Source organism: Dioscorea cayenensis, chromosome 20 (assembly GCF_009730915.1).
Source record: "Dioscorea cayenensis subsp. rotundata cultivar TDr96_F1 chromosome 20, TDr96_F1_v2_PseudoChromosome.rev07_lg8_w22 25.fasta, whole genome shotgun sequence".
Lineage (NCBI taxonomy): Eukaryota > Viridiplantae > Streptophyta > Magnoliopsida > Dioscoreales > Dioscoreaceae > Dioscorea > Dioscorea cayenensis.
The window spans coordinates 30,411,215-30,436,005 of record NC_052490.1 but is presented as its reverse complement, the minus strand read 5'-3'; the positions used below and the strand labels follow the sequence as shown (position 1 = coordinate 30,436,005).

General features: G+C 33.8%; 2 protein-coding genes and 1 pseudogene across 2 annotated transcripts; 2 read left to right on the top strand and 1 right to left on the bottom strand.

Moving 5' to 3' along the window:
• The first annotated feature begins 1,215 nt into the window (after positions 1 to 1,215).
• Positions 1,216 to 7,084, top strand: LOC120251624 (annotated as a pseudogene).
• A 3,988-nt stretch (positions 7,085 to 11,072) lies between these two features.
• On the bottom strand, positions 11,073 to 15,798 carry LOC120251159 (protein SAWADEE HOMEODOMAIN HOMOLOG 1-like). Its single transcript, XM_039259697.1, has 9 exons — positions 15,592 to 15,798; positions 14,496 to 14,581; positions 14,238 to 14,280; positions 14,036 to 14,150; positions 13,531 to 13,600; positions 13,244 to 13,295; positions 11,713 to 11,856; positions 11,517 to 11,636; positions 11,073 to 11,428 (listed from the first exon to the last, which is right to left on the bottom strand). Exons 1-9 carry the CDS (start codon positions 15,649 to 15,651, stop codon positions 11,360 to 11,362), a joined length of 759 nt encoding a protein of 252 aa, XP_039115631.1. The 5' UTR covers positions 15,652 to 15,798; the 3' UTR covers positions 11,073 to 11,359.
• Positions 15,799 to 19,991: 4,193 nt separating this feature from the next.
• On the top strand, positions 19,992 to 24,657 carry LOC120251429 (kinesin-like protein KIN-14P). The gene is given in 21 exon segments (XM_039259950.1): positions 19,992 to 20,038; positions 20,282 to 20,442; positions 20,512 to 20,603; positions 20,686 to 20,769; positions 20,879 to 20,956; positions 21,029 to 21,121; positions 21,326 to 21,835; positions 21,912 to 21,993; positions 22,075 to 22,170; positions 22,242 to 22,421; positions 22,493 to 22,599; positions 22,685 to 22,863; positions 22,962 to 23,126; positions 23,214 to 23,235; positions 23,237 to 23,468; positions 23,575 to 23,738; positions 23,840 to 23,914; positions 23,916 to 24,110; positions 24,112 to 24,212; positions 24,294 to 24,391; positions 24,584 to 24,657. Coding segments are annotated over 20 exon segments (2,754 nt in total). The 5' UTR covers positions 19,992 to 20,038; positions 20,282 to 20,315.
• Positions 24,658 to 24,791: the final 134 nt, after the last annotated feature.

Genomic DNA, 24,791 nt, shown 5'->3' with positions numbered 1-24,791 from the left:
GGTACTGATTCGTCTGGTGGTTTATTGTGAAAGAAGGCGTTTCCTTATCACCTTTTAACAAGCTATACTATGGCTCACAACTAACAGTAAATTTCTTTATTTTTTTTTTCTTCTGGATATCTGTTGTTCTGTATTCTTTCTTTAGCAAGCAATGAATTAAGTGTTAATTGATCAATGGTGTGCTTCTTGTTGGGATTTCGGATTAGAAACTATAGGCAAGAAATGGATGAAGCTGTTATGCATTTTGGATCTTATGTATTGCCTGTATGCGTTTCAAAAAGTGCTAAAAAGATCACTTGTTTTTTCATTGAAGACAGGCTTAATTTTGGTTTTATTAAAATTAATAAATGCTTTGTGATTAAACTTATATTTTCAATTAATAACTAACAATAAATTTTATATTTAAAAATTATTTTACCCCCGAGTAACCGGTAACCATATGGTCAGCCAAAAATGAGATCATTTATATATGATTTTAATTTATAAAAAAAATATACCAAAACACAAGCAAAATTGAAATGCATGTTCCATCGAGATCTAATTATATATATTGGTTGAGTCACCATACATATATATATATATATATATATATATATATATATAGGGCAGAGTTAGGTCCGTTTGATATGCAAAATTTTGAGGGACAACACAGGGTGTTTGATTTACAAATAGAAGGGGAGTACAACACAAACTACCCAATCAGTACAGCACAACTACCTAATTTTTTGTATTGCTAAAACCACAGTACAAAAATTCTTGTGTAGTACAGAACAACTTATGATAAAATTGTCCTTATTTAAAATTAAAAATTACATACTCATTAAAAAGTGATAACATGATTTATTTTGTTTTATTTATTTATTTATCTATTTATTTATCTTTTTAAATTTTAGTAGTTTATTTATCTATTTAAAATTTTATTTATTTATTTATCTAAGGATTTAGATATTAATGAAAGTTTGTTTGGTGTGGATTAAATGTTTTTCAAATTATATTAATTTTTTTTTAACTTATTACTATTATTGAGCATGGTAAAATTTGATAAGATTTTCATAAAATATTATTATATGTTTTTATTATAAAATAAATATAAAATAATAAAAAAAATATTATTTTAATTTATTATTTTGTGTTCAGTTCGATAAAAATCAAACATAAAAACAGCACAAGCACTTGTGCTGTAATTTAATTACTTTTAACTATTTATATTGTACTTCACCGTTTGTGCTATTCTCTTTGACAAATCAAACGGGACCTTTATATCATTAATATTGGAATCCCTTGATACTGTTCTCTCCCTTCTCTCTCTGCACTAGAAACCCTAGCTCGAATCCTTGATCGCCGCCGCCATGAATTTCCGCTTCCAAAATCTTCTCGGAGGGCCGTACCGTGGAGGAAACGTAGTTGTGTCGGAGAGCTCCACCCTTCTCTCCGCTATCGGCAACCGTATCGCCGCCACTGACCTCGTGAAATCACAGACCATAACCTTCCCCTTCGAGGCCTCCACCAACCTATCTCGCCTCGACGCCTCCCCGGACGGCCATTTCCTCATCGCCGTCGATGATGCCGGCTGCATGTATTATGTCAACCTCCTGCCGCCGCGTGCTGCTCCACAGCATGATGCTTTAGGGCTCCGCCTCCGCTCTGCGGTTCTCGCCGGATGGTGCCTTGTTCGCTGTTGCTATCGGTCGCCCGTGTTCTGGTTTGGAGGTCACCAGGGTTCCGCAAAGAGTTCTTTCCCTTCGAGCGTGTGCACGAGCTCCGGCCATGTGCTGCGGACGTGACGGTGATCAATTGGAGCCCCGATTCGGCCTACGTTCTGGTAGGGTCTAAGGATCTCACGGTTAGGCTTTACTGCTTAAAGAGCTACCGTGGTTCTAGAAAGCCTTACCTGTTTCTAGGGCACAGAGAGTCCATTGTTGGAGCCTTTTTTGCAATGGAGAAGAATGATAATGCTTACCGGGTCTATACAATATCTAAAGATGGGGCTGTTTTCACATGGAAATTGGATGAAAGGCAGCATCTTGATGACTCTAAACGGATGGATTTAGATCCGCCATCCCCTGGCACCCCTGAGCAAAGATCCCCAGGAGAGAACAACAAATTTGAGGAAGAATCTGAAATCCCTTTGAATCAGGCTAAATGGGAGCTGGTGAAGAAGGATTTCTTCATGCAAACTCCGGCGAAGCTGACTGCATGTGATTATGTAATGATCCCTTTAGTCCCACATCGGTTATGAGATAGAGTTCTTGTGTGCATATATAAGTGGTGGGCATCTTTCGTATCTAGACAGATGCTTTTGGTGGCGTCACTCACTCATGGGCTTGTGTGCATTACGTTGAGTGTTTTCGTTGAGTCGATGTGGGACGCGACTCGTCGGGGTTTGATCGGGTCTGTTGGCGAGAGGGTTACGGGAGGGTTTCGGTATTTGGTGGCTGGGAGTGCGAGTGAAGTGCTGCGAGTGGGTGAAATCTTGTTGGTCGGGCGTCAGGATTACCCGGGGCTGACGAGGCGTCGATGTCTTTTATCGGTGGGGTAATGTAATGATTACGAATGAGCTAATCCGCTGGTCGCGTCGGTATGGGATGGAGTTCTGTTTGTGTGCGTATAAGTGGTGGGCGTTCTTACTACTAGGCGGTCTGCTCGGTCTTTTTGAGAGTCAGCTCTCTCTCGCGCATGTGCATTACATTTCGTTGAGTCTTTCGTTGAGAGCCGGGTGTGTGAGGCGCGTTGGACTGGTCCGGGTCATGTATACAGGCGGGTTCGCGGAGGCGGGGTTAAGCCGGAGGCAGTGAAAAACACAGTGGATCACTAGAGTCAGGTGCAGGATTCACGGATGCAGCGAGGTGTCGATCTTGGTGGGGTATTGTAATGAGCACTTTAGTCGCATCAGTATGAGATGGAGTTAACTTGTGTGCGTATATAAGTAGTGGCGTCGCTCAGCCAGCTAGGGCAGGTTTTTTGGTGACATCTCTCACTCCATCGCTGTGTGCATTATAGATTACCATCGAGAACTAGATATGATAGTCATAGGGTTTTCAAATGGGACTTTTGGGCTCTACCATATGCCAGACTTTGTTTGCATTCACTTGCTTTCTATATCAAGGGAGAAAATCACAACTGCTGTTTTCCAATAAGCTTGGAAATTGGCTGGTGTTTGGCTGTGCAAAACTTGGGCAGCTTCTCGTGTGGGAGTGACGTTCTGAGACTTACATATTGAAGCAACAAGGACATTATTTTGATGTGAACTGTATTGCTTACTCACCTGACTCACAGATGCTTGCTACTGGGGCTGATGACAACAAAGTTTAGGTAACTGATACTTTTCATTGTTACAAAGTCGCAAATTTCATTTATCTTTAGTTAGTTCTGATGGTTTGTCTCAAGGCCAAACCATTATTATGATGGAAACAGCTGGGAGTTTCGAAGAGCTTATTAAAAAATTTGACTAATAATTAGAAACTTGAACTGTTCATTTAGATTCCAGTGCTGCTGGTACTAGTTCTGGATCCAAATTACATGGTAAACGTCTAAAATGTTTGTTAATAGTGGATGTTGCAGTCCCAAATGCTCATACAGATGTTCACCCCCAGTCCTTTATCAGGATATACTGAACAAATTTTATGACTATTAAGAAGCAAACCCTTATATGGTTTCCCATTCAGTTCTTAATCTTTTGATAGTTTAACTATTGTGTTTATGCCATTACTATTTGTATGCTTTAATAATGTAATATTTGGATTGCAGGTGTGGACTGTTTCATCAGGTTTTTGTTTTGTAACTTTCTCTGAGCACACTAATGCTGTCACAGCTGTCCATTTTATGCCTAATTGCCATAGTTTACTGAGTGCTTCTCTAGATGGGACAGTTCGTGCTTGGGATTTGTTCCATTATCGAAATTTTAGAACATTTACCACTCCTTCACCTAGGCAGTTTGTCTCTTTGGCATCTGATGTAAGTGGTGAAGTAATTTGTGCTGGTACTCTGGATTCCTATGAGGTAATTATAATTTATTTATTTCCCTTTTTTTAAGATAAAATAGAAAAGAAAAAAAATTGTCTTTGGTGTTGATGAGTTTGATTGGTTGTATGATTGATTCTTTCTTATTAACATGGACTTTCAGATTTTTGTTTGGTCAATGAAGACTGCTCGATTGTTGGATGTTCTTAGTGGTCATGAGGGCCCAGTTCATGGGCTAATGTTTTCACCAACAAATGTAAGCAACTTTTGATTTATGTGTCTTGGGATACATAATTTGAACAGCAATGGTTAGCTTTGGTTTATCATAGCCAATACTAATAATGCACTTTTTTTTATAATAATGTTTTTTATTCCATGCATGAATTTATTATTCTTGTTCAATTTTTTTTTTAATGTAGTATACTTACATGTCAAGGTGGATCCTTTATTTTCTGTAGATTGTGCCCTAATTTTATGTTGATGTTATTTATGCTTTACTTTTAGGCTGTTTTGGCATCGTCTTCATGGGATAACACAGTTCGATTATGGGATGTTTTTGATGGAAAAGGTACAGTTGAGACATTTCGACATTTACATGATGTTCTTACTGTGGCTTACCGTCCAGATGGAAAAGCAAATAGCCTGCAGCACACTAGATGGCCAAATTCATTTCTGGGATCATATGGATGGCGTCTTGATGTACACTATTGAAGGCCGCAGGGATATTGCTGGTGGGCGACTTATGACTGACAGACGATCAGCTGCCAATTTCAAGTTCATGAAATTACTTTACAACGTTATGCTATTCTGCTGATGGGAGTTACATTTTAGCTGGAGGGAATAGCAAGTATGTATGCATGTATGATATCTCAGAGCAGGTTGGACATCACACCTATCTTCTTCCTCTTCTTTTATTTATTTTTAGTTTTATCCTTTTGGTTAATTGATTTGAAGGTTACAAGTTGTTCAATAGAATCCTTTGTTTTTAAAGCTAAGGACTTGAGTTTTTCTACTTAATTTAGTTGCAACAAAACAAAAAACAATAAATTATGTTTTCTCCATGATACTTTGGATCAGTTTATAAAGTGATCATACCTTTCAGTTAGAAATAAGCAGTAATTTATTAAATTTCTATTGACAGCTTTTTCAGGGGCCACTTTATGATTTAAACCAAGGAACCCGGTGCTTTTTTTATGATTGAGTTGTGTGTGACTTTGGAGGTTACTATCTGCAATTCTACTGTTTCTCAATGCAAATTTGAAATTTATTTCTTAGCATCATTGAAAGCTTACAAATGCAGAGTCTATTAGTTGATTGATCTCAGCTTTATTAAACAATAACTAGCATATGCAGACATTCTTGGTTAAGCTCATAATAAGAGAATACAGACATTTCTATTAATATTTAAGCAATTCCTCGAAAACTCAGCTTTACTTATTTGAAGTGCTCAGTTTACACCCTTGATTTGTCCATCAAGCAAATTGTCCTACTATTAGAATTTCTTCTGTGTGCTAGATTTTGTGTTTGGATGAGTATCTCAAAAGAGATGTGATTGCTCCTCACTATAGCATGTGAGAGACCAGCCTCATTAGTTATATCTAGAAATTTTCTCCTTTAGTCCAGTAACTTGTGCAATATTTCTTCAGGATTTCTTTTTGTTGTTGATTAAGAATGGCATCGTAAAATATGTCATAATAAATAGAACTTAATGATCTACATATTTATTATTTAGTAATTATGCAATACTTTCAGGTATTGATTCGGAGGTTTCAAATAACTCGGAATCTCTCTTTGGATGGAGTTCTTGACTTTTTGAACTCCAAAAGAATGACAGATGCTGGTCCAGTGGATTTAATCAATGACGAAAATGATGATATTAATGAAGGTGTTGATCGGCAAACAAGGGTTAAGCTAGGTGGTGATTTACCAGGGTTTCTGCCAAACCGGGGTCGGCTTACTGTTCGTACAAAATGTCTTAAAATTGCACCAACAGGAAGAAGCTGGGCAGCGGCAACTACTGAGGGGGTTATCTTGTATTTTGTTGATGACTCATTTGTGTTTGATCCCACAGATCTTGACATTGATGTCACACCTGAGGTATGGCTCCGCTCAAGTGCTATTCATATTTTATATATTTTCATACATGCGCTTATTATACATATCACAATATCAAATTTTTGGTGGTTTTCCAAGAATGTATTATATGGTGATCATGATTCATGTTTTCTTAATATTACTCTTCACCACTTTCCTTTTCATCCTAAATTTTTTGTCTGTGTTTACTTGGCCTCCAAAAATCTGGCAACGGGTCATCTTGATAGTGTTTTACTTTGGCATATGACTTCTTGTCTGAATTGATCAGGATGAGCAGGATCTTTTGCGTGATCATTTCTTACAACTTTTGTATCATTCCAATGCAAAAATTGTGCATGATTTGGACTGTTTTTCTTAAAAAAATTTACTGATAATCATCTTAAATATCTTGCTTGAACTATGTTTGTTGGAACTGACTTAAGGAGCAATTCTGCTTGCACACAGGCTGTAAATGAAGCTCTTATGGCAGAAAACCCACAGAGGGCATTGTTACTCAGCCTTCGTCTAAATGAAGATTCATTAATCAAGGAATGCTTATTTTCAGTGAATCCACTGGATATAAAAGCTGTTTCTTTATCCATACCATTCAAGCACATGCAGAGGCTAATTGAGGCTTTTAGCTGATCTCTTGGAAAGTTGTCCTCATCTTGAATTTATCTTTCAGTGGTGCCAGGTATATGCTTTAGTGTTCTTTATTCCATTAAAACTGTGCCCTTGCACTCATGCAATCTGATTTACCTTTATCCATGGTAGGCCCTTTGTGAAGCCCATGGTCATTCTATCCAACAGAACTCTAGAAGTCTTCTTCCATCTTTGAGATCCATGCAGAAGGCTATTACAAAGATTCATGAAGATCTTTCTGACATATGTTATTCCAATGAGTATATGCTCAAATATTTATGTTCCACAAGCGAGAAAACCTGACAGTAATATTTGGAAAATGCTCAGGTAGTAATATTTGAAGGTCCATGTTTCTATTCTTTTTTTCTTTTTTTTCTATTTTTATAAAAAAAAGAAATATATTTGTTCATAGTGCTCAATTTTTCCCCCCCTCATCTTGCATTTCTCACTTGCAAATTTGATTGGCTTGGATAAAAATATAATAATGTCTCAGTTCCTTCTACTTTAGAATTATAACCTATCATGAGGTGGCAAGATAGGTATTGGCTCAATCATCCTTAGGTCTATGTTTTGTTTGAGAGTAACTGTCGAAATTGCTCATGCTGTAAACTTGTTTCTAATGATTTGATTTTTGAAGAATTGTAGCTGTCATGAACATTATGAAGACAAGGCGGGTTGATGGTGAAATAGCACTAAAACTCTGATAGTGACTAGATACAAATATCACATACAAAACTTAATTTGGTGGCGAACTAAACATTGATTATGTACTTTTAATTAGATTGTGATCATGTGATTAGAGCATATGAAGGGCTTAGTTGTAATTAGACAAACCTGTCATTCTTCTTAATATTTTTAGGGACAGTACCTGGGAAGATAACCATAAAAAAATTCAGACAACTTGCTAATATATGATATCAAATGCCCACTAGATTTTGTTTAAAAAATAAAGACCAGATGATATATTAATGTAACAGTGTTTTCTCCCCTCTTTTTTTTTTTCAAAAATGAATGAACTAGTCCTCAAAAACATCATAGTTAAACAAAGTACAAAGTTCACTCATTCTTTGGGGTGAAGGTGATATTAATGTGTACAATAATATGATTTAAATATGTCATACTTATGTGGTCTTTTTGGTGATAGATCTCTATGAGAAATTTTTGGACTCTTCTTTAAAGTTCAAACCAAGTTTTGATTTTGTCTTCCGAAATGATATATATGAGTGCAGGTGCAAGGTCATAAGAACAGTGATCCTTGACATATATTATTTAATTACATGCATGTTAAAACAAGTGAAATTATCTTTCAAATAATGAAGTTCATCTCAGTTTTTTTACACTCAAAGTAATATGGATTAATTAGTTATTTATTTTAATTTATGAGAATTATACATCAAGTGTGAGTGATATATATGGCCATTAAGCAAGCATCTACATTGTTAAGTCTCTTTCATTGTTTGAATAATGTTACTGATCCCCACCAGTCTATTCATGGTTTTTAACTTGTCTTTTTCAAAAAGAGTCTTCATTTGATAATGTTAATTCTTTGCTGATTGACTTTTAAACTAGGCAGCCCAATACTAATAGAAAATGATGATATATTAAATATTTTAGTTTGTAAATATTAATAAAATAATTTAAGGTGAGGTGTAGGAAGTGACAAAGGACAATTGGAACACTAGTGGCTTATGTCTGCCCACTTGGACTCTATAAACAAAGTGTCGGCCAACTAGCTTGGCAAGTCAGGGCCATGAGAATGGGACCCAAGTTTGTCATGGTGGATAGATATGGCTAAGAGGCTACCCATACTCCGGCATTTGGACCCAATGAGTGCCCCACAAACTTTAATGAGTGCCTTACATTTGGGGGTTCTAAATTTAATTGAGTGAATTTGACTCCATTAATTGCTTTGCTTACATACTACAATTCGGCTAAATTTTTAGGGAGGCTGGCTTAATTAGATATGGTCAATGTGAGTTTTTACTTTTTATTAGTGGAGCATTTAATGTAATGATGGTGATATGTTTATCAATAAATGAAATCTCTGATTTGGAGAAATCAAAATCGAAAGAATCGATAAATACCATCAAATAACAGTGAAGAAGATTTTTTTTAATTTGGTGACGTTACTAAATAATTCTTTTAAACTGTTGTGCGGTGAAACACTTTGATATTGAATGGGTAGGTATAGGTCATAACCCTGCACTAGTAATACTGTAAAAATATTATTTATTTATTATTTATTAAGATTTAATATTATATAGTATTGATTATTTACTGTGCATTGGGTCTCATTGTGGAAGAAGAAGTATTTTTCACTTTTTTAGGGTTATATAACAGAGAGAATTTATCATTATAGAGTGCACATGGCAGGTTTATATTACTCCATGCTTTTAGCTAGCCCTTCTATATAATAAATTTTTAGGGGTGCTTAAATCACCATAATTAGTGCATATTTATTCCTATTTATTACTTTAAACACCCTTAAACCGAGCGGTGCTTTTCGTTAGTTGTTTTTTTAAAAAAACTTTGTTTCCCTTAAGCTTTGGCTAACTGATGTTTTCATTTATTTTCATTATGCTTTGATTAAGCTTTTTCTGGTGGTTTAAAATTGTTTTTATGTATTCCCGTTTGTTAGATGGGCATCAAGATGAAAAAAACACATGCAACTTATATATATTTATATTCATATTTGTTAATTTAATTTTTATGAAATTATTAATTATTTTAATATACTCATATATTTTATTGTTTAAAATAAAACAATCGACCAAATTGATAATATTTTTTTTATATATAAATCAAGTTGAGAACATGTTAAATAAAATGGATTCAACTCAAAAACTTAAGATAAGTAGATGAATTTTACTTATATATTTATGTCTATATTTACTAACTTAACTAACATGAGGTTATTAATTATTCTAATATGCGCTGTCGATATATAAGAGGTAATTTGATAAGTGTTAAATTTGTTTACTTCTGATAGCTCCCATTACATTCAAATTAATAAACAAATTTCTTTGAATCAGAATTTGATATCATATAAAATTTTCTTTTTTTCAATAAGTGACAAGCCCACCCCCTTTCTCCTCCTCATTTACCCCTTGTTTGGGGAGGGGGTTTAAAAAAAATAAAAAAATTATTTTTGGTTCAATAGAAGAGTATGGAGAGGTAATCAATTTTTGATATTTGGTTAGAAGGAGAAGTGAGAAGATAATTAATGTATATTTTATTAATTTGTCATTTTATACAAAATTGATTATAATAATTTTTTTTATACATATCTATATTACTAATAATATTATTATTAATCTTCATTTGATACGTTAAAAATTAAAAATAATAATAATATGAAAGATGAAATTAAGGTTTTAAAAATATCATGGTAATTTCTCAAATTGATAAATGATAATATTTAAAAGACCTTGATTTGGAGGGGGAATGTGAGGGGTTTGGAGGGTGAAACACCCCTCCAAACTCCTCCACCTCCTCCTTACTCCCAATCAAACAAGCTTCACCTCTCCCAGCTCCTTCTCACCCCTTCGAAAACCCCCCAATTAAATAATGCCTTGTCAAGGTATATATAAAAAAGTGCACCAATTTTGATGTTTTATCAACTCTTTAAAAAGTTATTAACTCGGTCAAATGTCACATGTGGCAATAAAAATCCATCTCATGCACTCAAAAGATTTATAAGAATTATATAAAGCTAATAAGTTTTTTTTGCAATGCAACCCCTAAAAAGGGATATACTCCTCCCATAGAGAATCCACTAGGAATTTTTTTAAACAGTACAATGATTTTTTTTTACTTGGAAGAATTGATAAATAATACTGTTATAGTATCACGTACATGTTTTGACCTGTACATCTGCTCGCTCACAACTATATCATAATCTACTGCACTGCCAAGTGGTTCTCACTATTATTATTAATTAAATGTAAATCAAACACATTACTTGTGCTTAATTCAAGCACAAATGATTATTTATAAACTTAAACTAATGGAATAAGATTTCTAAACTTACATATACACTTGAGTGTACCCTCTCATATTTTAATTAAATAATATATTTTAATTGTAAAAAAAATTATTAAATGTCTCCAATTTCTATAATTTTTTTAAAATAAATTATTGATATATTTATTTTCTAAATAAAATTTTAAATTTATACATTTTAATAGATGAATACAATTTAATTATTTTATTTAAAATAAACAAATGTCCACAATTAATTATTTTTAAATCACTAAAATTTTTATAAAATTTAATATTTAAAAAATAAATGAGATTAGCATGAAGGGTTTAAGGGACATGCAACCCCCCAAGTAATAAATAATCAATGTGTTACACCAATAAAGTAAAAACCTTGCATCCAAACAACATACCCCAAGTAATAATCAATGTGTTACACCAACAGACAGAAAACTGGTAAAATTTGATGGTAACACAAATCACATGTTCCATTTTTACTCATTTAGCCAACCATGATTGAGTTATCATTCAATTCATTAACTCAACCACGTGGACGATGTTATAAGGTTGTTTGGATTAGCACAAGAGAATTGAAGAAAAAATGTATCACAATGGGCAGCATTTTCCTCAAGAACTTAACAGAGGAAATTGTTTTAATCCAAAACCACATGATTTGTATCATGGATCTAACCTCATGCTACCTGTATTACATTTCAGCTACATTATGAGCTCGATTTGAAGGCCGACGGCACAATCTGGCATGATGCACTCTTTCCTGAAGACCCCCTCAAAAAAAAAAATGAATGAGAATTTTACTCATATATTTATATAGGCTTTTCTGTTTTATGAGTGACTGCTTTTACCTCTGTTCGATCATGATCATAACGGATAAGAAAGAGACACCTGCAGCCTCTTATATCATGCTGTTTCCTTTGGATTTCCAAGACATGAGCATCATAGTAAGTAGCTTGGTCACTATTCTCCTGAAGAAGGAAATCACCTTAGACATCAAGAACAAGTGAAAGAATATAATATGATGTCAGTTTCTAGAACAAAAACCTGGAAGCAGAGAACAAGATCTCCCATTTCAACTTTATGGCATTCAGAAGATTCTAACGGGATAGAACGCTCACGTACTGCCCTCTTAACATGTACCCACTCATCTTCCTCTGGACCAAATCCTTGAAACCTCACCCGGACTTCCTGCAATAATGAAAATCCAACCATTTGAACACACAACTTAAACATCAGCAACGCATCTGCATATATGTAAATAGAATGGCAACTGGGATTATCATGCTCTTGTGCAAATGCTGGAATAGCTGGAGCACCATATGCTCGGGAAACTATGGTTTTCCATATAATGAGAATTGAGGCTTGGAGGGGAGATGTCATGTTGAAGTTAAACAATCCGAGTACCCGCACTGAAGGATTTCTTTGAGCCCATAAATACATCAAACTGGAAATTCATATTTCAAGATTGCAGACCAAAGTCTGAAAGGGGAATGATTATATGGCCTATGCCAACTAGCTAAAGTGGCAAGCTAGTGTTTTCACCGAACCATTTAAATTGATAGCTCATACAAGCATTCAAATTGGTGCATTATCTAATATTCTTATCTTTTTAGAAAAATAATAATAATACTCAGTACGCTAGTAAAACAACAACATACTCATACTGGAGGCCATTGATGGACATGAACACAGGTAGCATAAATTTCAAGGATGAGGTGAGATATAAATCTCAATCTGTTTTGAGTGCACATGTTTATAAAGCTTATATTTGTAAAGTCATGTATATGTATCAATATGAATTCTATGTAATCAATTGAATAACCTAGGGAAAAGCAAGCAAAGTACCTAACAAGATGATCTATAATATGGAGATCACAAACATGGATGTCACACAAGAAAGGGTATGGCTTGTCAGGGGAACCTTCAAAATTTTAAGCATAAGCATGAAGATATCCATCTATGCTTGTTAACACACAGATATTTCTGATCCTAAATCAGCAAAATTGTGTATTCTTGGTAAAATTGTCAGTAATAAAAACAAGTCACCCAAAATTAAATTGGTTCATTAAATTTATACCAGACAAGGAACACACACTAACAAACCTGAAGAGCATACTTTTGAGTAATGATGTGTACTCATAGTGATTTTTCAATTTCAAAAGCACTTTCACCATTTGTCGTGCATATGTTTGTTGAATTGGTAAACTCACCATATGTTAAATCCAACATTACTTGCATAGGAAATAGATTATGGGATGTGTCCTCCAAGGTTAAAAAAATCCACAGTTTCCATCTAACTAGATTCTTGACAAAACTACATTCAAAAACAGAAAAAATCATGGGCGCCTGTCAGATGCTATAAAAAGATGTATGTTTCCAGAAAATCACACAGTGGTCTCTCCCTCTGAAATGATGAGTAAAAGAGGAAGGTATGTTTCCATATCAAACAGTTGTATATAAAAAATTAAGAAGAGTTCCCACACATCATTGGGTTATGAATATTCAGGTAACTGGGAAATCAACTGAGTATGCAAGTCCTCCAGGCAAAGTTAAACGAACACACAATGTTTCTTACCGGTTCCCCTGAACTCAGAACTCTGTGTGCAAGGAATGTACCAACATCATACCTACAAAAGCAGAAAGTCTTTAGAAATATAGCAAGGGTTTCAGGAAAGAATAAAAAATTACACAAATAATAGGTTAGACATGATCAGGCATGCAGGATATATTGTAATGAGGTTAGATCATGAAGAACTTTTGAAGTATACACACACACACACAACAAGGCACACTCACAACAGTATACCATCCAGGAGCTTTGGATGGGTGAACCACAAAATTTAGTGATTAGAATATGCATACCATGCCCCATCCCTTGAGGATTTGGCTTCAAACTCCAACTCCAAAATGTCTGGAACCTTCTGGTCAGAATCTGAAGAAGAAATATTTGCATTGTGACAAGTTGATCGATGACTGGTCAAATTATGAAGATCATAAGTTAAAAAGAAAAAAACAAAGGCCAATATGACTTGATATCAAAGCCAGAATGAATATTGCAAGCATATTTCACTACAACTTTGTTTTGGCATCTCTTTGTCCGGACAAATAATTTTAACTTCAAGAGAGAAAATTCTTCATATCTTACCTTTGTTTTATAGTTACGATCATATGATTCATGATTCCATCCAAAAACAAGTAGGGTTACTGATTCATGTCCAAGTATGATCCCATCATATTAGTGCAACAAGGGCTTCTTAAACTCTGATTCTACTTATATTTTACCATCCTAATAATTACCTGATATAAAGGACGGTCACTGGAAAAAAAATTAGTTGATATGATTATGTAGAATCATAAATAAAAGTACCTTTGAGTGTGTCAGATGAACTCTCAAGTACTACAACTGTTTCTTTTGAGTCAACTGGAGAGGGAGTAGTTTCCATCACTTGAATTCTCAGCCTGCTCTGGAACCATCTTTGCACCTAGGGCATAGCGAATTCAGTAAGACAATGAGTAAAAATGAAAATAGAAACTTTGAATAGGGGTGTATGGAGAAATGTAGGAAAAACCTGTTTCACTTTGATAGCTCTGCTTTCATCTCGTCCTAAAGCGCTGTTGAAATAAGATTCAATGAAAGACAAGTATAATCAATATTTTGATGCTTCCACAGATTAAACTCATGAAGTTTTCAGCAGTTAATAAAATTAGAAATACAACTCATTATGCTTAAAGCATCAACACCTACTTTCAATGTTTATTAGTAACATACTGACAGCTTAAACAAAGGAATAATAGTTGGGAGGGAAGGTTAAAGCAGAGGTGGTTACTTGAATTTCTCAGTAAGCTTCTGACAGAAACTTTCATCTACTAGTTCACCCCTTTGCTCATCAAGCAGTTTCTCCATTTCTTTGATCTGTTGATGCCAGGTTCATTATAACTATCAAGTCTACGTAGAGATTCTATGATCTACAAATGGCATGGCTTAGACACTCAGTAGACATGGCTCATTATTTTTGGGTGATGACAGGCTAACAATTACATATGGATATAAGTAAAACAGAAAAAAGAACTCTAGCAAGCATTGTAACCTCAGCATCAATCATCAAATGAGAGAGCTCAGCAAACACAAAACGATACATGATGAAATCATTGGGCAATCAATTGGAAGAACAAACATTGGTAATCAACCTCAATTAGATACATACAACATCAAAGTCTGCAGCAAAATAGGTGACCATTATACAGAATGATCTGAAGAGGAATAACACAATCAAACTAGTTGTGCAACCATATCAAATTTTTCCAAACTTGAACAAAAAAGCTGATTGAACACCGACTTCAAACTGAAGATAAACCTCTCTGCAGGATTCCCAATGGAGAAATCAACAACAATAACCACCTACCTGCCTGGCCCAAAGGCCTGAAGATGTCATACACTTGGAATCTTTACTTATTTACTTATTTTCCCAAAGGCCTTAGATGAACCTCTCAGTTCTGTGCACAAGTGGAAAACTGAAGTTTTCCCATTCTCTAAGAAAAACTAGGGTTTTGTTTCTTCTTTCTCTAGAAAAATGACTCTAATGTTGTAATTACAACCCCCAATAGCCAAAGTAGGGATCACCATTCACCATTCACCATTCAGTATAGATAATAACCCTACTATTTTTTTTTTTCACAATTCATAGCAGAATCAAAACCTAACATTTAACACCAATCCGATAATTTTAGCATTCTAAATTGAAATAGGCACAGAGGCATTGATTATATCCTCATCGCAATACCAAAAAAACAAGAAAGAAAATACCAGAGCACAGAGAACACAAGATTGAGGTAAAAAGCCATCATAAGCTTGGTAAGAAAACAAGAAGGTCTAAATCCATCAAAATCAAAGGAAACGGAAAAGAAGATCGATGGAAGTGGTACCTCGGATCGAGTGAAGCGTGGAGTAAGGTTCCGGCCTTGGTTCCGCAAGGGCTTCCCCATCTCTCCGAAGATGGAGAGATGCACGAAGGGAGGAGGGTTGGGGAAGCTCCGAGAGGGAGAGAAGGGCTTGGAAAAATGCCGGCACGGCGGAGACGAGGGAGCGGAAAGCCAGTTCGAAAAGGGACACTGTGACCACTCTGGCACTTTTTTTTTTTCTTTTTCTTTTTCTGTGGTTCTTTACTCCAAAACCCCCTGAAAAATATTGAAATTTTTAGGGAAAAAAAAGGAGAGACGAAAAATATGGAGGTGATTTCATCAGTGGCTACAAATATTTATATTTTATATCACTGTAGTCATAAAAAATTTTTAATATATTACAAAAATCACTAAATTTTTTTTCCAATTATAGCAATGAAATGAATCCAAACAATATATCATATCTTTATTTATAATATTACAAAGTTAATTTTTAATTATACGTGTAGTGATGATTGAAATGAATCCCAAAAATATATCATATCTTTATTTATAATATTACAAAGTTAATTTCTAATTATACATGTAGCGATGATTAAAATGAATCCAAAAAAATATATCATATTTTTATTTATAAAATTATAAAATTAAAACTTATATGAAATGACATATCTATTAAACTTCTCTATAAATGTTTTTATATGGATTTGTTTATAACAAAATAAGATGTTTTTGTTTGTATATCACAATTTTTTTTTCACAATATCATTATTTATTAGAAATTTGAAGAAACTCTCATGTTTGGTTTTCAAGTGGAGATAGAATCAAGTGACCATCAACTATTACCGAAAACTTTTATTTTTTTAGTTGGCCCTCCGACATTGGGTTTATAGACACGTGCTCTAATTTTTTAAGTTAAATAGCTCTACTCCATCTCCAACGGATCAGTTCCTAAAGTGTATCCTCAAAATAATTTTTTTTTCTTTAAAATCAAGTTCATAGCCATGTGCTCAAATTCTTTGACTAGTGACGCCAATTGGGCTGGCACAGCCCAAGCCGGTATGACCCATTACTGTGCCATGACGGACCGACACGGCCAACCAATATGGGAGGGTCAACCCAGCACGAGACACGACCCACTTTGGGTGGGCTCGTGCCGTGCCGGCCCATCCATTAATATTTTATTATTTTTAATATAAATTTTAAAAATAAAAATAAACTTTAAAAATTCAGAAAAAAAAATTGAAAAAAAAATTAGAAAACGGATAAAATATAAATTTATATTCTCAACAAATTATCAATTAATTTATCAACTAATTTATAATTTTACGTTCTCATTCTCCATCATATTAATAAAGGTGTATCATTTTAAGGGAACTTAGAAGTCGAGAATTAGATTGAGGGATTATGGAGTTTGGTGTGAAATTTTTAATTTGAATTTAGGGGTATTTATAATTTTTTTAAAATATTTTTATTCCAAAAATGCCCTCATAAACGAGCTGTTTATATTGTTGTAAAAGGCAAAAATGTAATTTACATCAAAAAGACTAAAATACCCATAAAACTAGTCGTTAGATATTTGTTGGAATGAGTTAAAGTGTCTTTTGGACAAAGCAAAAAAAAATAAATTCAAAATTTTAAATTTTAATCCTATAAAAAGAATAAAAATAAAAAATTTGAATCATGGAGTTTTGGCCCATTTGGCCCTTTAATGACCATGCCGTGCCAGCCCACGGAACCCTGGCCTAGCACGGCTGGGGTTCTGGGCCGTGCCAAGCCCGAACATGGTACTGTAGCACCGTGCTCGGGCTGGTCACGGCCCAAATCATGCGGGGCCTGGGCAGGCATAGCTCCACTCCATCTCCATTGGATATGTTCCTAGAAATATCCTCAAAGGGAAACTTTTTTTTTTTTTTAACATTTGCATATATGCTACCCAATATATATACCTCTTAAAATTTGATTTGTTTATATATACTCTTCTCTACCCCATATATACTATTAAAATACATTATTATTGCACATTAAATAATAAACAAAATTTGTGCATATATATTCCTAAAATTTATAATAATCATTAAATTAATATTTATACACAATTAAAATTTGATTTATTTATATATACTCTTCTCTACCCCATATATACTATTAAAATACATTATTATTGCACATTAAATAATAAAAAAATTTGTGCATATATATTCCTAAAAGATTTAATAGTCATTAAATTAATATTTATACACAATAGTCCTAAAAAATTAATTCATTTAAAAAAAAGGCAAAAAAGACCAGAAATATAGAAACAATAAATTAGCAGATGCTAATTTATCATCATAATTAAAAACTGCAAGTTCTCAGGGGGTAGAAGAATTTTTTTTTTCTTCACATCAGAATGCTAGGCAAGTCTGGCCATTTAATCGGCACTACAATTCATTTTACTCATTGTAAAAATCTAATATCTGCACATATAAATATAATTTTTAGTTTTTATAATATTATTTACACAAATGTGACAAAAACAAACAATGATATCTTGGTCTGTTTGTTACTTTAATTTGCTTAGTAAAAAAAAGCCTTAAATTTAAACCAAAAGCTATTGATGTGTATTTCACTATAGGGATAAGAAGGTGATGAGTTTAACTCTCTTATCAACCATTAAATCAAGTTTAATTTTTATATTAATTACGAAAGCTTAAGTACCTTTGAAGAAGAATTTAATATATATTAGATACATTAATTAAGATATTATCCTGTACATTTGATTAGTATAATGACTCTTATGTAACCTCTACACAATAGTCTTGTCTTATTATAACATTAACTAAAAGGTCTACTTGATTTGTATATGAGAACAACACAAGCAATACAGTATAAACGGTTGAAGTAAATACAAGTGCTTGCGTCGTTCTATGTTTGACATTTATTAGACAATACAAATTTTTTTTTGTATTGTATAGTGTTCAATTTGCACAATAACGAAAAAAAATAGTACAATTATGAATACACCTTTTACCTATTTTATATTTGTTTGTAATAAAAAAAATTACAATAATATTTTATGAAAATCTAATCAAATTCCACAAGAAAATTATAGCCAACAACCATAGCAACAAGTTAAATTATCAATTAGTAGATTTGAATCCAAACACAACAGATAGAACGATAAAAGAAATAAATAGATAAAAAACTAAATCATGCTATCACAACACACTAATCTCATTTGTGATATAATAATATGGTTTTTAATTTTAAATAGGGGCAATTTTATTTTTAAATTGTCTGTACTTTCTTAGATTTTTTGTACCGTGATTTAGGTGATAAAAATAAATTAGGAAGTTGTGATGTACTTATTTGATGATTTGTGTTGTATTTCCACTTCATTTGAAAATGAAACACATAACAATAAAAGTTGTCATGTACCATCTCTTTAAATCTTGCATATCAAACGAACATTGAATTCATATTTTCTATTTTCTTACATTAAAAAAATATTATTTTGTTAATTCTTAATTGGTGTTCTGATGGAAATAGAAAAGTGAAACATTAAAAATTCGATTAAATAATATATATATATATCACTTTTAAAAAAATTTATATTATCAGAATAGTTAAAAATTTTAAATTAAATCCTAAATATATTATAAAAAAATAAATATTTATATAATTTATAATATATTTTAATGGTATAGTTTTATTTTATTTTTATAAAAAAAAACAGAAGAAGATGGATGGATATATATACAAATAAATGAAAATTTACCAATCTTCTGGTTTCTTGGTGATCATATCCCAGCATCGAAGATTGGTACGCCGCAAATAAATTAAAATTTCAAAAATATGCTTTCATTTTGTTGGATGGAAAATTTTCAAAATTATAAAGATAAAAACCCAAGAGATAAAATAAAATAAAAGTTTTCATTTAATAAATTAAATAGATAAAACATAATCTAAACGAACGTGAATACAACACAAAAAGACCTGAACCGTCTCGCTGGCAGTTATCTGCTCTCAACAGCTAATCCTGAAAGCCCGGAAGACGTTGACAGACTTAGACACCAAAATCAGTCAAACTTACCACTTTACCCCTTTGTCAATCTCAATTCACAAAAATGCCACTATAATACTAAAAGGTCCAAAACAACATGCCACAACAACTACATAATAATGCCATTTTCGTAAATTCATTCTCAAACAAGACTTAATATCCTTTACAAATCCAACTCCGTTATAGTAAAAAAAAAAAAACCATGTTATCATAGAAACCCAAAAATAAAAAATAAAAAATTTAAATTTAAAAATATAAATAAATAAATAAAAAGAGAGATGGCTCTGCTTCCATCTCCCCTGCTTCTCCTCTCCATCCAAAATCCACACTATAATTAGTATTTTCAAGCAAACATCAACAAGAGAGAACCAGAGAGAAACCGGAAAACCAGCCACATTGAGCTCACAAATCACAATCCTAATCAAGGTACATCCTTGTCATTCTTCTTCTCTTCTTCTTCTTCTTCTTCTTCTTCTTCTTCTTCTTCTTCTTCAACTTCTCATACCATTTAGTGTTTGATTGGAATGACTAAATGACATGAGTAGGAATGCTAGATTGCTGCAAAAATGTATCCATTTGGTTGGTTTTTTGCTGTCTTTTGTTTTTGTTTTGCTTGAATTTTTAAGTTTGTTTTAATGTTTGAATGATTTGTTTTATGTGAAACATCAGTTGTTGTGAACCAAAAGCAAGGAGAAATGAAGCCATGAAAAGAGAAGCAAAGGGAGAGGAAGAGGAAGGTGTTACAAAAGCTATGGATTCTCCGAAAGGTCTTGCTCAAAGCTCCTCTGAATCAAGCTCTCAGCATGAGCTTGGAAGTCCTGTCATGCCAGGTACTATGGCATTTCTCTGTTTTTCAATTTGGATTGAGTCATTGGATTGTTTTCTTTTGGCAATTGTAGAGCCATCATCTCCATTTGGTCACAAGTCGGGTTATCGTTCCCATCTTTATGCTGCCAAAGCTTCTGATTTAATGAAATCCAACAATTTAGATGTAAGAGTGATTCTGTTTTTCTGTAAGAGTTTAGTTTATACTGCAGTTTGCTTCTTGGAATCATGGCTTTGTTTTCTTGCAGAGTTCTCCTACACAGACATTGTTGAATGTTGCAAACAGTGTTCTTAATGAAAGTATAGAGAGAAAGAATGGGGAAATACCTCAAGTATGGTTTTTGCTGAAAATTTAATAAAATTTTCTCTTCTTGATTCAAACTTTGTTGTTGGAGAAATGTAGTGTTTATGATGATGAATTGATGATTGTTTCGTTACTAGCGTGTAGCACTGTTGTTGAGGAATGTTGTGCAAGAGGTCGAAAGACGTATTTTAACTCAAGCAGACCATATAAGAAATGTAAGACACATAGGATACTTGTTATCATTGAAGTTCATTATGTTTAATGTTATTTCATTGCTTAACTTTCAGCAAAATAACATTTTTCGAACACGAGAGGAGAAGTATCAATCTAGAATCAGAGTTCTTGAAACACTAGCACATAGCACCAAGGAGGAAAATCAGGTCACTTATGAGCCAGAATTTATCTTATGATCTTCAAGGATTGTTTATCGAATGTGTTATATATATATATATATATCGTCTTTTGTTTTATGTGCTAGATTATTGTTAGCCAGGTGCAGCCAATACAGGTTCGAAGCGAATCTAAGAACTCACTTTGTCTCTTTTTGACATGAAAAACTAAGGCATTTTATTGCCATTACACAGATTCAAAACATCAAAATGGTAGAGAAGAAGAAAGCTGAAGAGCAAGATGTAGTTAAATTGACAAGCGAAATCGAAGCTAAAGATCATACTATATCAGTACTGACTAAGGAAAAAGAAGATAAAGATCATATTATATCATTACTGAATAAGGAAAAAGAACTTCAAGATCATATTATATCAGTATTGAAGAAGGAAAAAGAAGATAAAGATCATATGATATCAGTAGCAGCAAAGGAAAAAGAAGAGAAAGAGCATTTGATATTAAAACTGAAACAGGAATTTGAATCAACGAAGAACTCATGCATGAAACAATATCAGGAATCGGAAAGTGATGCGAAGGAAACAAAATTGCAGTTGGAGAACAGGATAAAGGAATTAGAGATCCTTCTTACCAATTCGAAAAGGAAGATCGAAGAACTTGAGTTATATTCTAAATCCAAATCCCAAACTTGGAACAAAAAGGAATACACCTTTTTGAATTCTATCAGCTTTCAGCAACAAATAGTTCAGGTTTGGATTGAATGATTTATGTTTTCAGTGTTTCTTCCACTGTTGCTGCTTAAACTTATAATCTGAAGATTTTCAGGATTTGAGAGTAGCATCTAAATCCATCAAACAGAGTATCATAAATACACAAATGAAATGGTCAGATGAAGTGACTGGCATTGGTGAGCAATCATGTTTATCAAAAAATATAAATTTTCTTCTTGGCAATTTCTTTGACTCTCAAGACTGTTGTTTTTCCACAGGGAAACAGCTCAAGGTATTGGTAAATGCTGCTGAAAACTATCATGCAGTTCTTGCAGAAAATAAGAAGCTCTTCAATGAGGTTCAGGAATTAAAAGGTTAGCTTATCATGAATAATCATTTTAAATATCGACACCATCTTTTGATTTTTCATCGATGTCTTGATTAGGAAACATTAGAGTGTATTGTCGTATAAGGCCTTTCCTTCCCGGGGAAAATCTGAAGGCTACAATTGTCGATTACATCGGTGATAATGGCGAACTTCTTGTTGCAAATCCTTCCAAGCAAGTGAAGGACAAGCCTCGTTCGTTCAAATTCAACAAGGTCTTCGGTCCAGCTGCATCACAAGGTCTTTTTTAATCTAGCTCCTTGTCTTCGATAATATCTACATATATTAAAAGTTTATTAATTGTTTTGCAGCACAAGTCTACTTGGATATTCAACCTTTTATACGTTCGGTTCTTGATGGTTTTAATGTTTGCATATTTGCATATGGTCAAACTGGATCAGGAAAGACATACACTATGGTAATCTTTTTATTTCTCATTGGAAGATTGATTATTATGTTCTTTTTTTTCTGATAACTTTTTGTTTTCTTTCTTGTTTCAAAAGAGTGGTCCTAATCCACCATCAGAAGAGGAGTGGGGTGTGAACTACAGAGCTCTGAATGACCTCTTCAATATCAGTCAGAGTAGGAGAGGTGTTAATTTATATGAAGTTGGAGTCCAAATGGTCGAAATATATAACGAACAAGTGCGCGATCTACTGTCAAATGAAGCCTCACAAAAGAGATATCCTTTTATGCACTTTTTCCTTTTGTATGAGCATCATTATTTTATTTGAGAACTTAATAGACTGAGAATTTTGGTTAAATTCTTAACTTGCCCACACTTGGGATCCGGAGTGCTTCTCTTTCCAATGGACTTGCTGTTCCTGATGCCAATATGCTACCTGTTAAATCAACATCAGATGTTCTAGAACTGATGCAGATTGGATTTGCAAACAGAGCTGTTGGTGCAACTGCTCTCAATAGCAAAAGTAGTAGATCCCACAGGTAATCCTTTTGATTTTAATATGTCGTGTTTCGGAGATTATTTGTTCGGCATTTCAAGCTGTTCCTACTAAAACTCAAGTGTTGCAGTGTGGTGACAGTTCATGTTCAGGAGTGAGGATTTAAAAACAGGGTCTACATCTCAAGGTTTACTGCATTTGATTGATCTTGCCGGAAGTGAGAGAGCAGATCGGTCTGAAGCAACCGGGGACCGGCTTAAGGAAGCACAACACATCAACAAATCTTTGTCAGCTCTTGGAGATGTCATATTTGCTTTGTCACAGAAGAGTGCTCATGTACCATACCGAAACAGCAAACTTACACAGCTCCTTCAAAGTTCCTTAGGTATATATATATATATCTCTATATATATGCACATATATTAATTTTGATCCTATGCTCAAATATGAAATCTCCATGGTATGTCGATTTTGCTTTATTTATTACTCAGGTGGCCAGGCGAAAACACTAATGTTTGTGCAAGTAAACCCGGATGTGTTATCGTTCTCGGAGTCTTTAAGTACATTGAAGTTTGCTGAAAGGGTCTCTGGTGTAGAATTAGGTGCTGCTAAAAGCAGCAAAGAAGGAAAAGATGTTTCAGATTTAATGGAACAGGTTGGATTGCCTTTTTCATTCTACAATAAAATCCATGACAATAAACATAGTAATGTAGGAACTATATGTTATATGTTGAAGATGATCATTTGATCATGCAGGTGGCTTCTCTTAAAGACACCATTGCAAGAAAAGATGAAGAAATTGAACAGTTGCAGCAGGCCAAAAGATACCGGAAATCAGTCTCCGGGAATAAGCAATGGAAGAAAACTCGGCGGCATTGCTTTGCAGCATTCCTCATCATTTCCCGGAAAATTATCATCAAGTGGTAGCCAGAAATCATTAGGTGGCATGGTGAAAAGAGCTAGCAGAGTTAGTTTAGATACCGACAGTTACTCAGAATGTGGCGAGGGGCTTTCAGAGTCCAGTTCTCATAAATTCCCTGGATGAACTCAACCAGCAATTTGACACTGACTTTTCAGGTAACGGTGAAGCAGAATCAGATGAAAAAATAGATACTGCAACCGACAAGATGTGAGTGTCTCGATTTATATTTACGTATGAGTACCTCAAAGGTGAATTTTGAATCAAAATGTTTTCACTTCTGCAATGCAGCAGGAGAGTTCCATTACGAATTCCTAGACCACTTGTGCCGAAGACCAGGCCACTGACACCAAGCAGGCAAAGATTGAAAGAACCATTGAAATCTCCGGGTGTGTATCAATTGATTTACCTTAAGAAAAGTACTCTTTCTTGCCATGCCAACTGCTATTAGAGTAACTCATACTCTCACATCAGTGAAATATATAAATTTAGGTTGAATTGATCCTGGATAATGTGTTTAATTTGTATTAACTGTTTAACCGTGTTGTTTGATTACATTCTTTCTCTTGTGAATTCTTCAGTTTCAAGTTTGAGGAAAACCACTACCAGCACAGCCACTGAATCGCCGCGCAAGGCACCAAGGCGAGGACTGTAATTATGGTACTTTTTGTAGTACTTATCTATCTATTCTTTTGTAATTGTTTCAACGCCATGTTTTTCTGAATGGCTTTGTGACAATGTAGTAGTTGATCTATTAATATAATTCAAGTGCTATAATTCAAGTGCCTG

Bases quoted from the DNA above. Each gene is read 5' to 3' on its own strand.
- LOC120251159 (XM_039259697.1), bottom strand. From the start codon at position 15,651: ATGGGGAAGCCCTTGCGGAACCAAGGCCGGAACCTTACTCCACGCTTC. The intron at 14,281-14,495 runs GTAACCACCTCT...TTATTTCAACAG, and splicing joins AAGCTTACTGAGAAATTCAA to CGCTTTAGGACGAGATGAAA. The intron at 13,601-14,035 runs GTACTTTTATTT...TTTCTTCTTCAG, and splicing joins TTCATCTGACACACTCAAAG to ATTCTGACCAGAAGGTTCCA.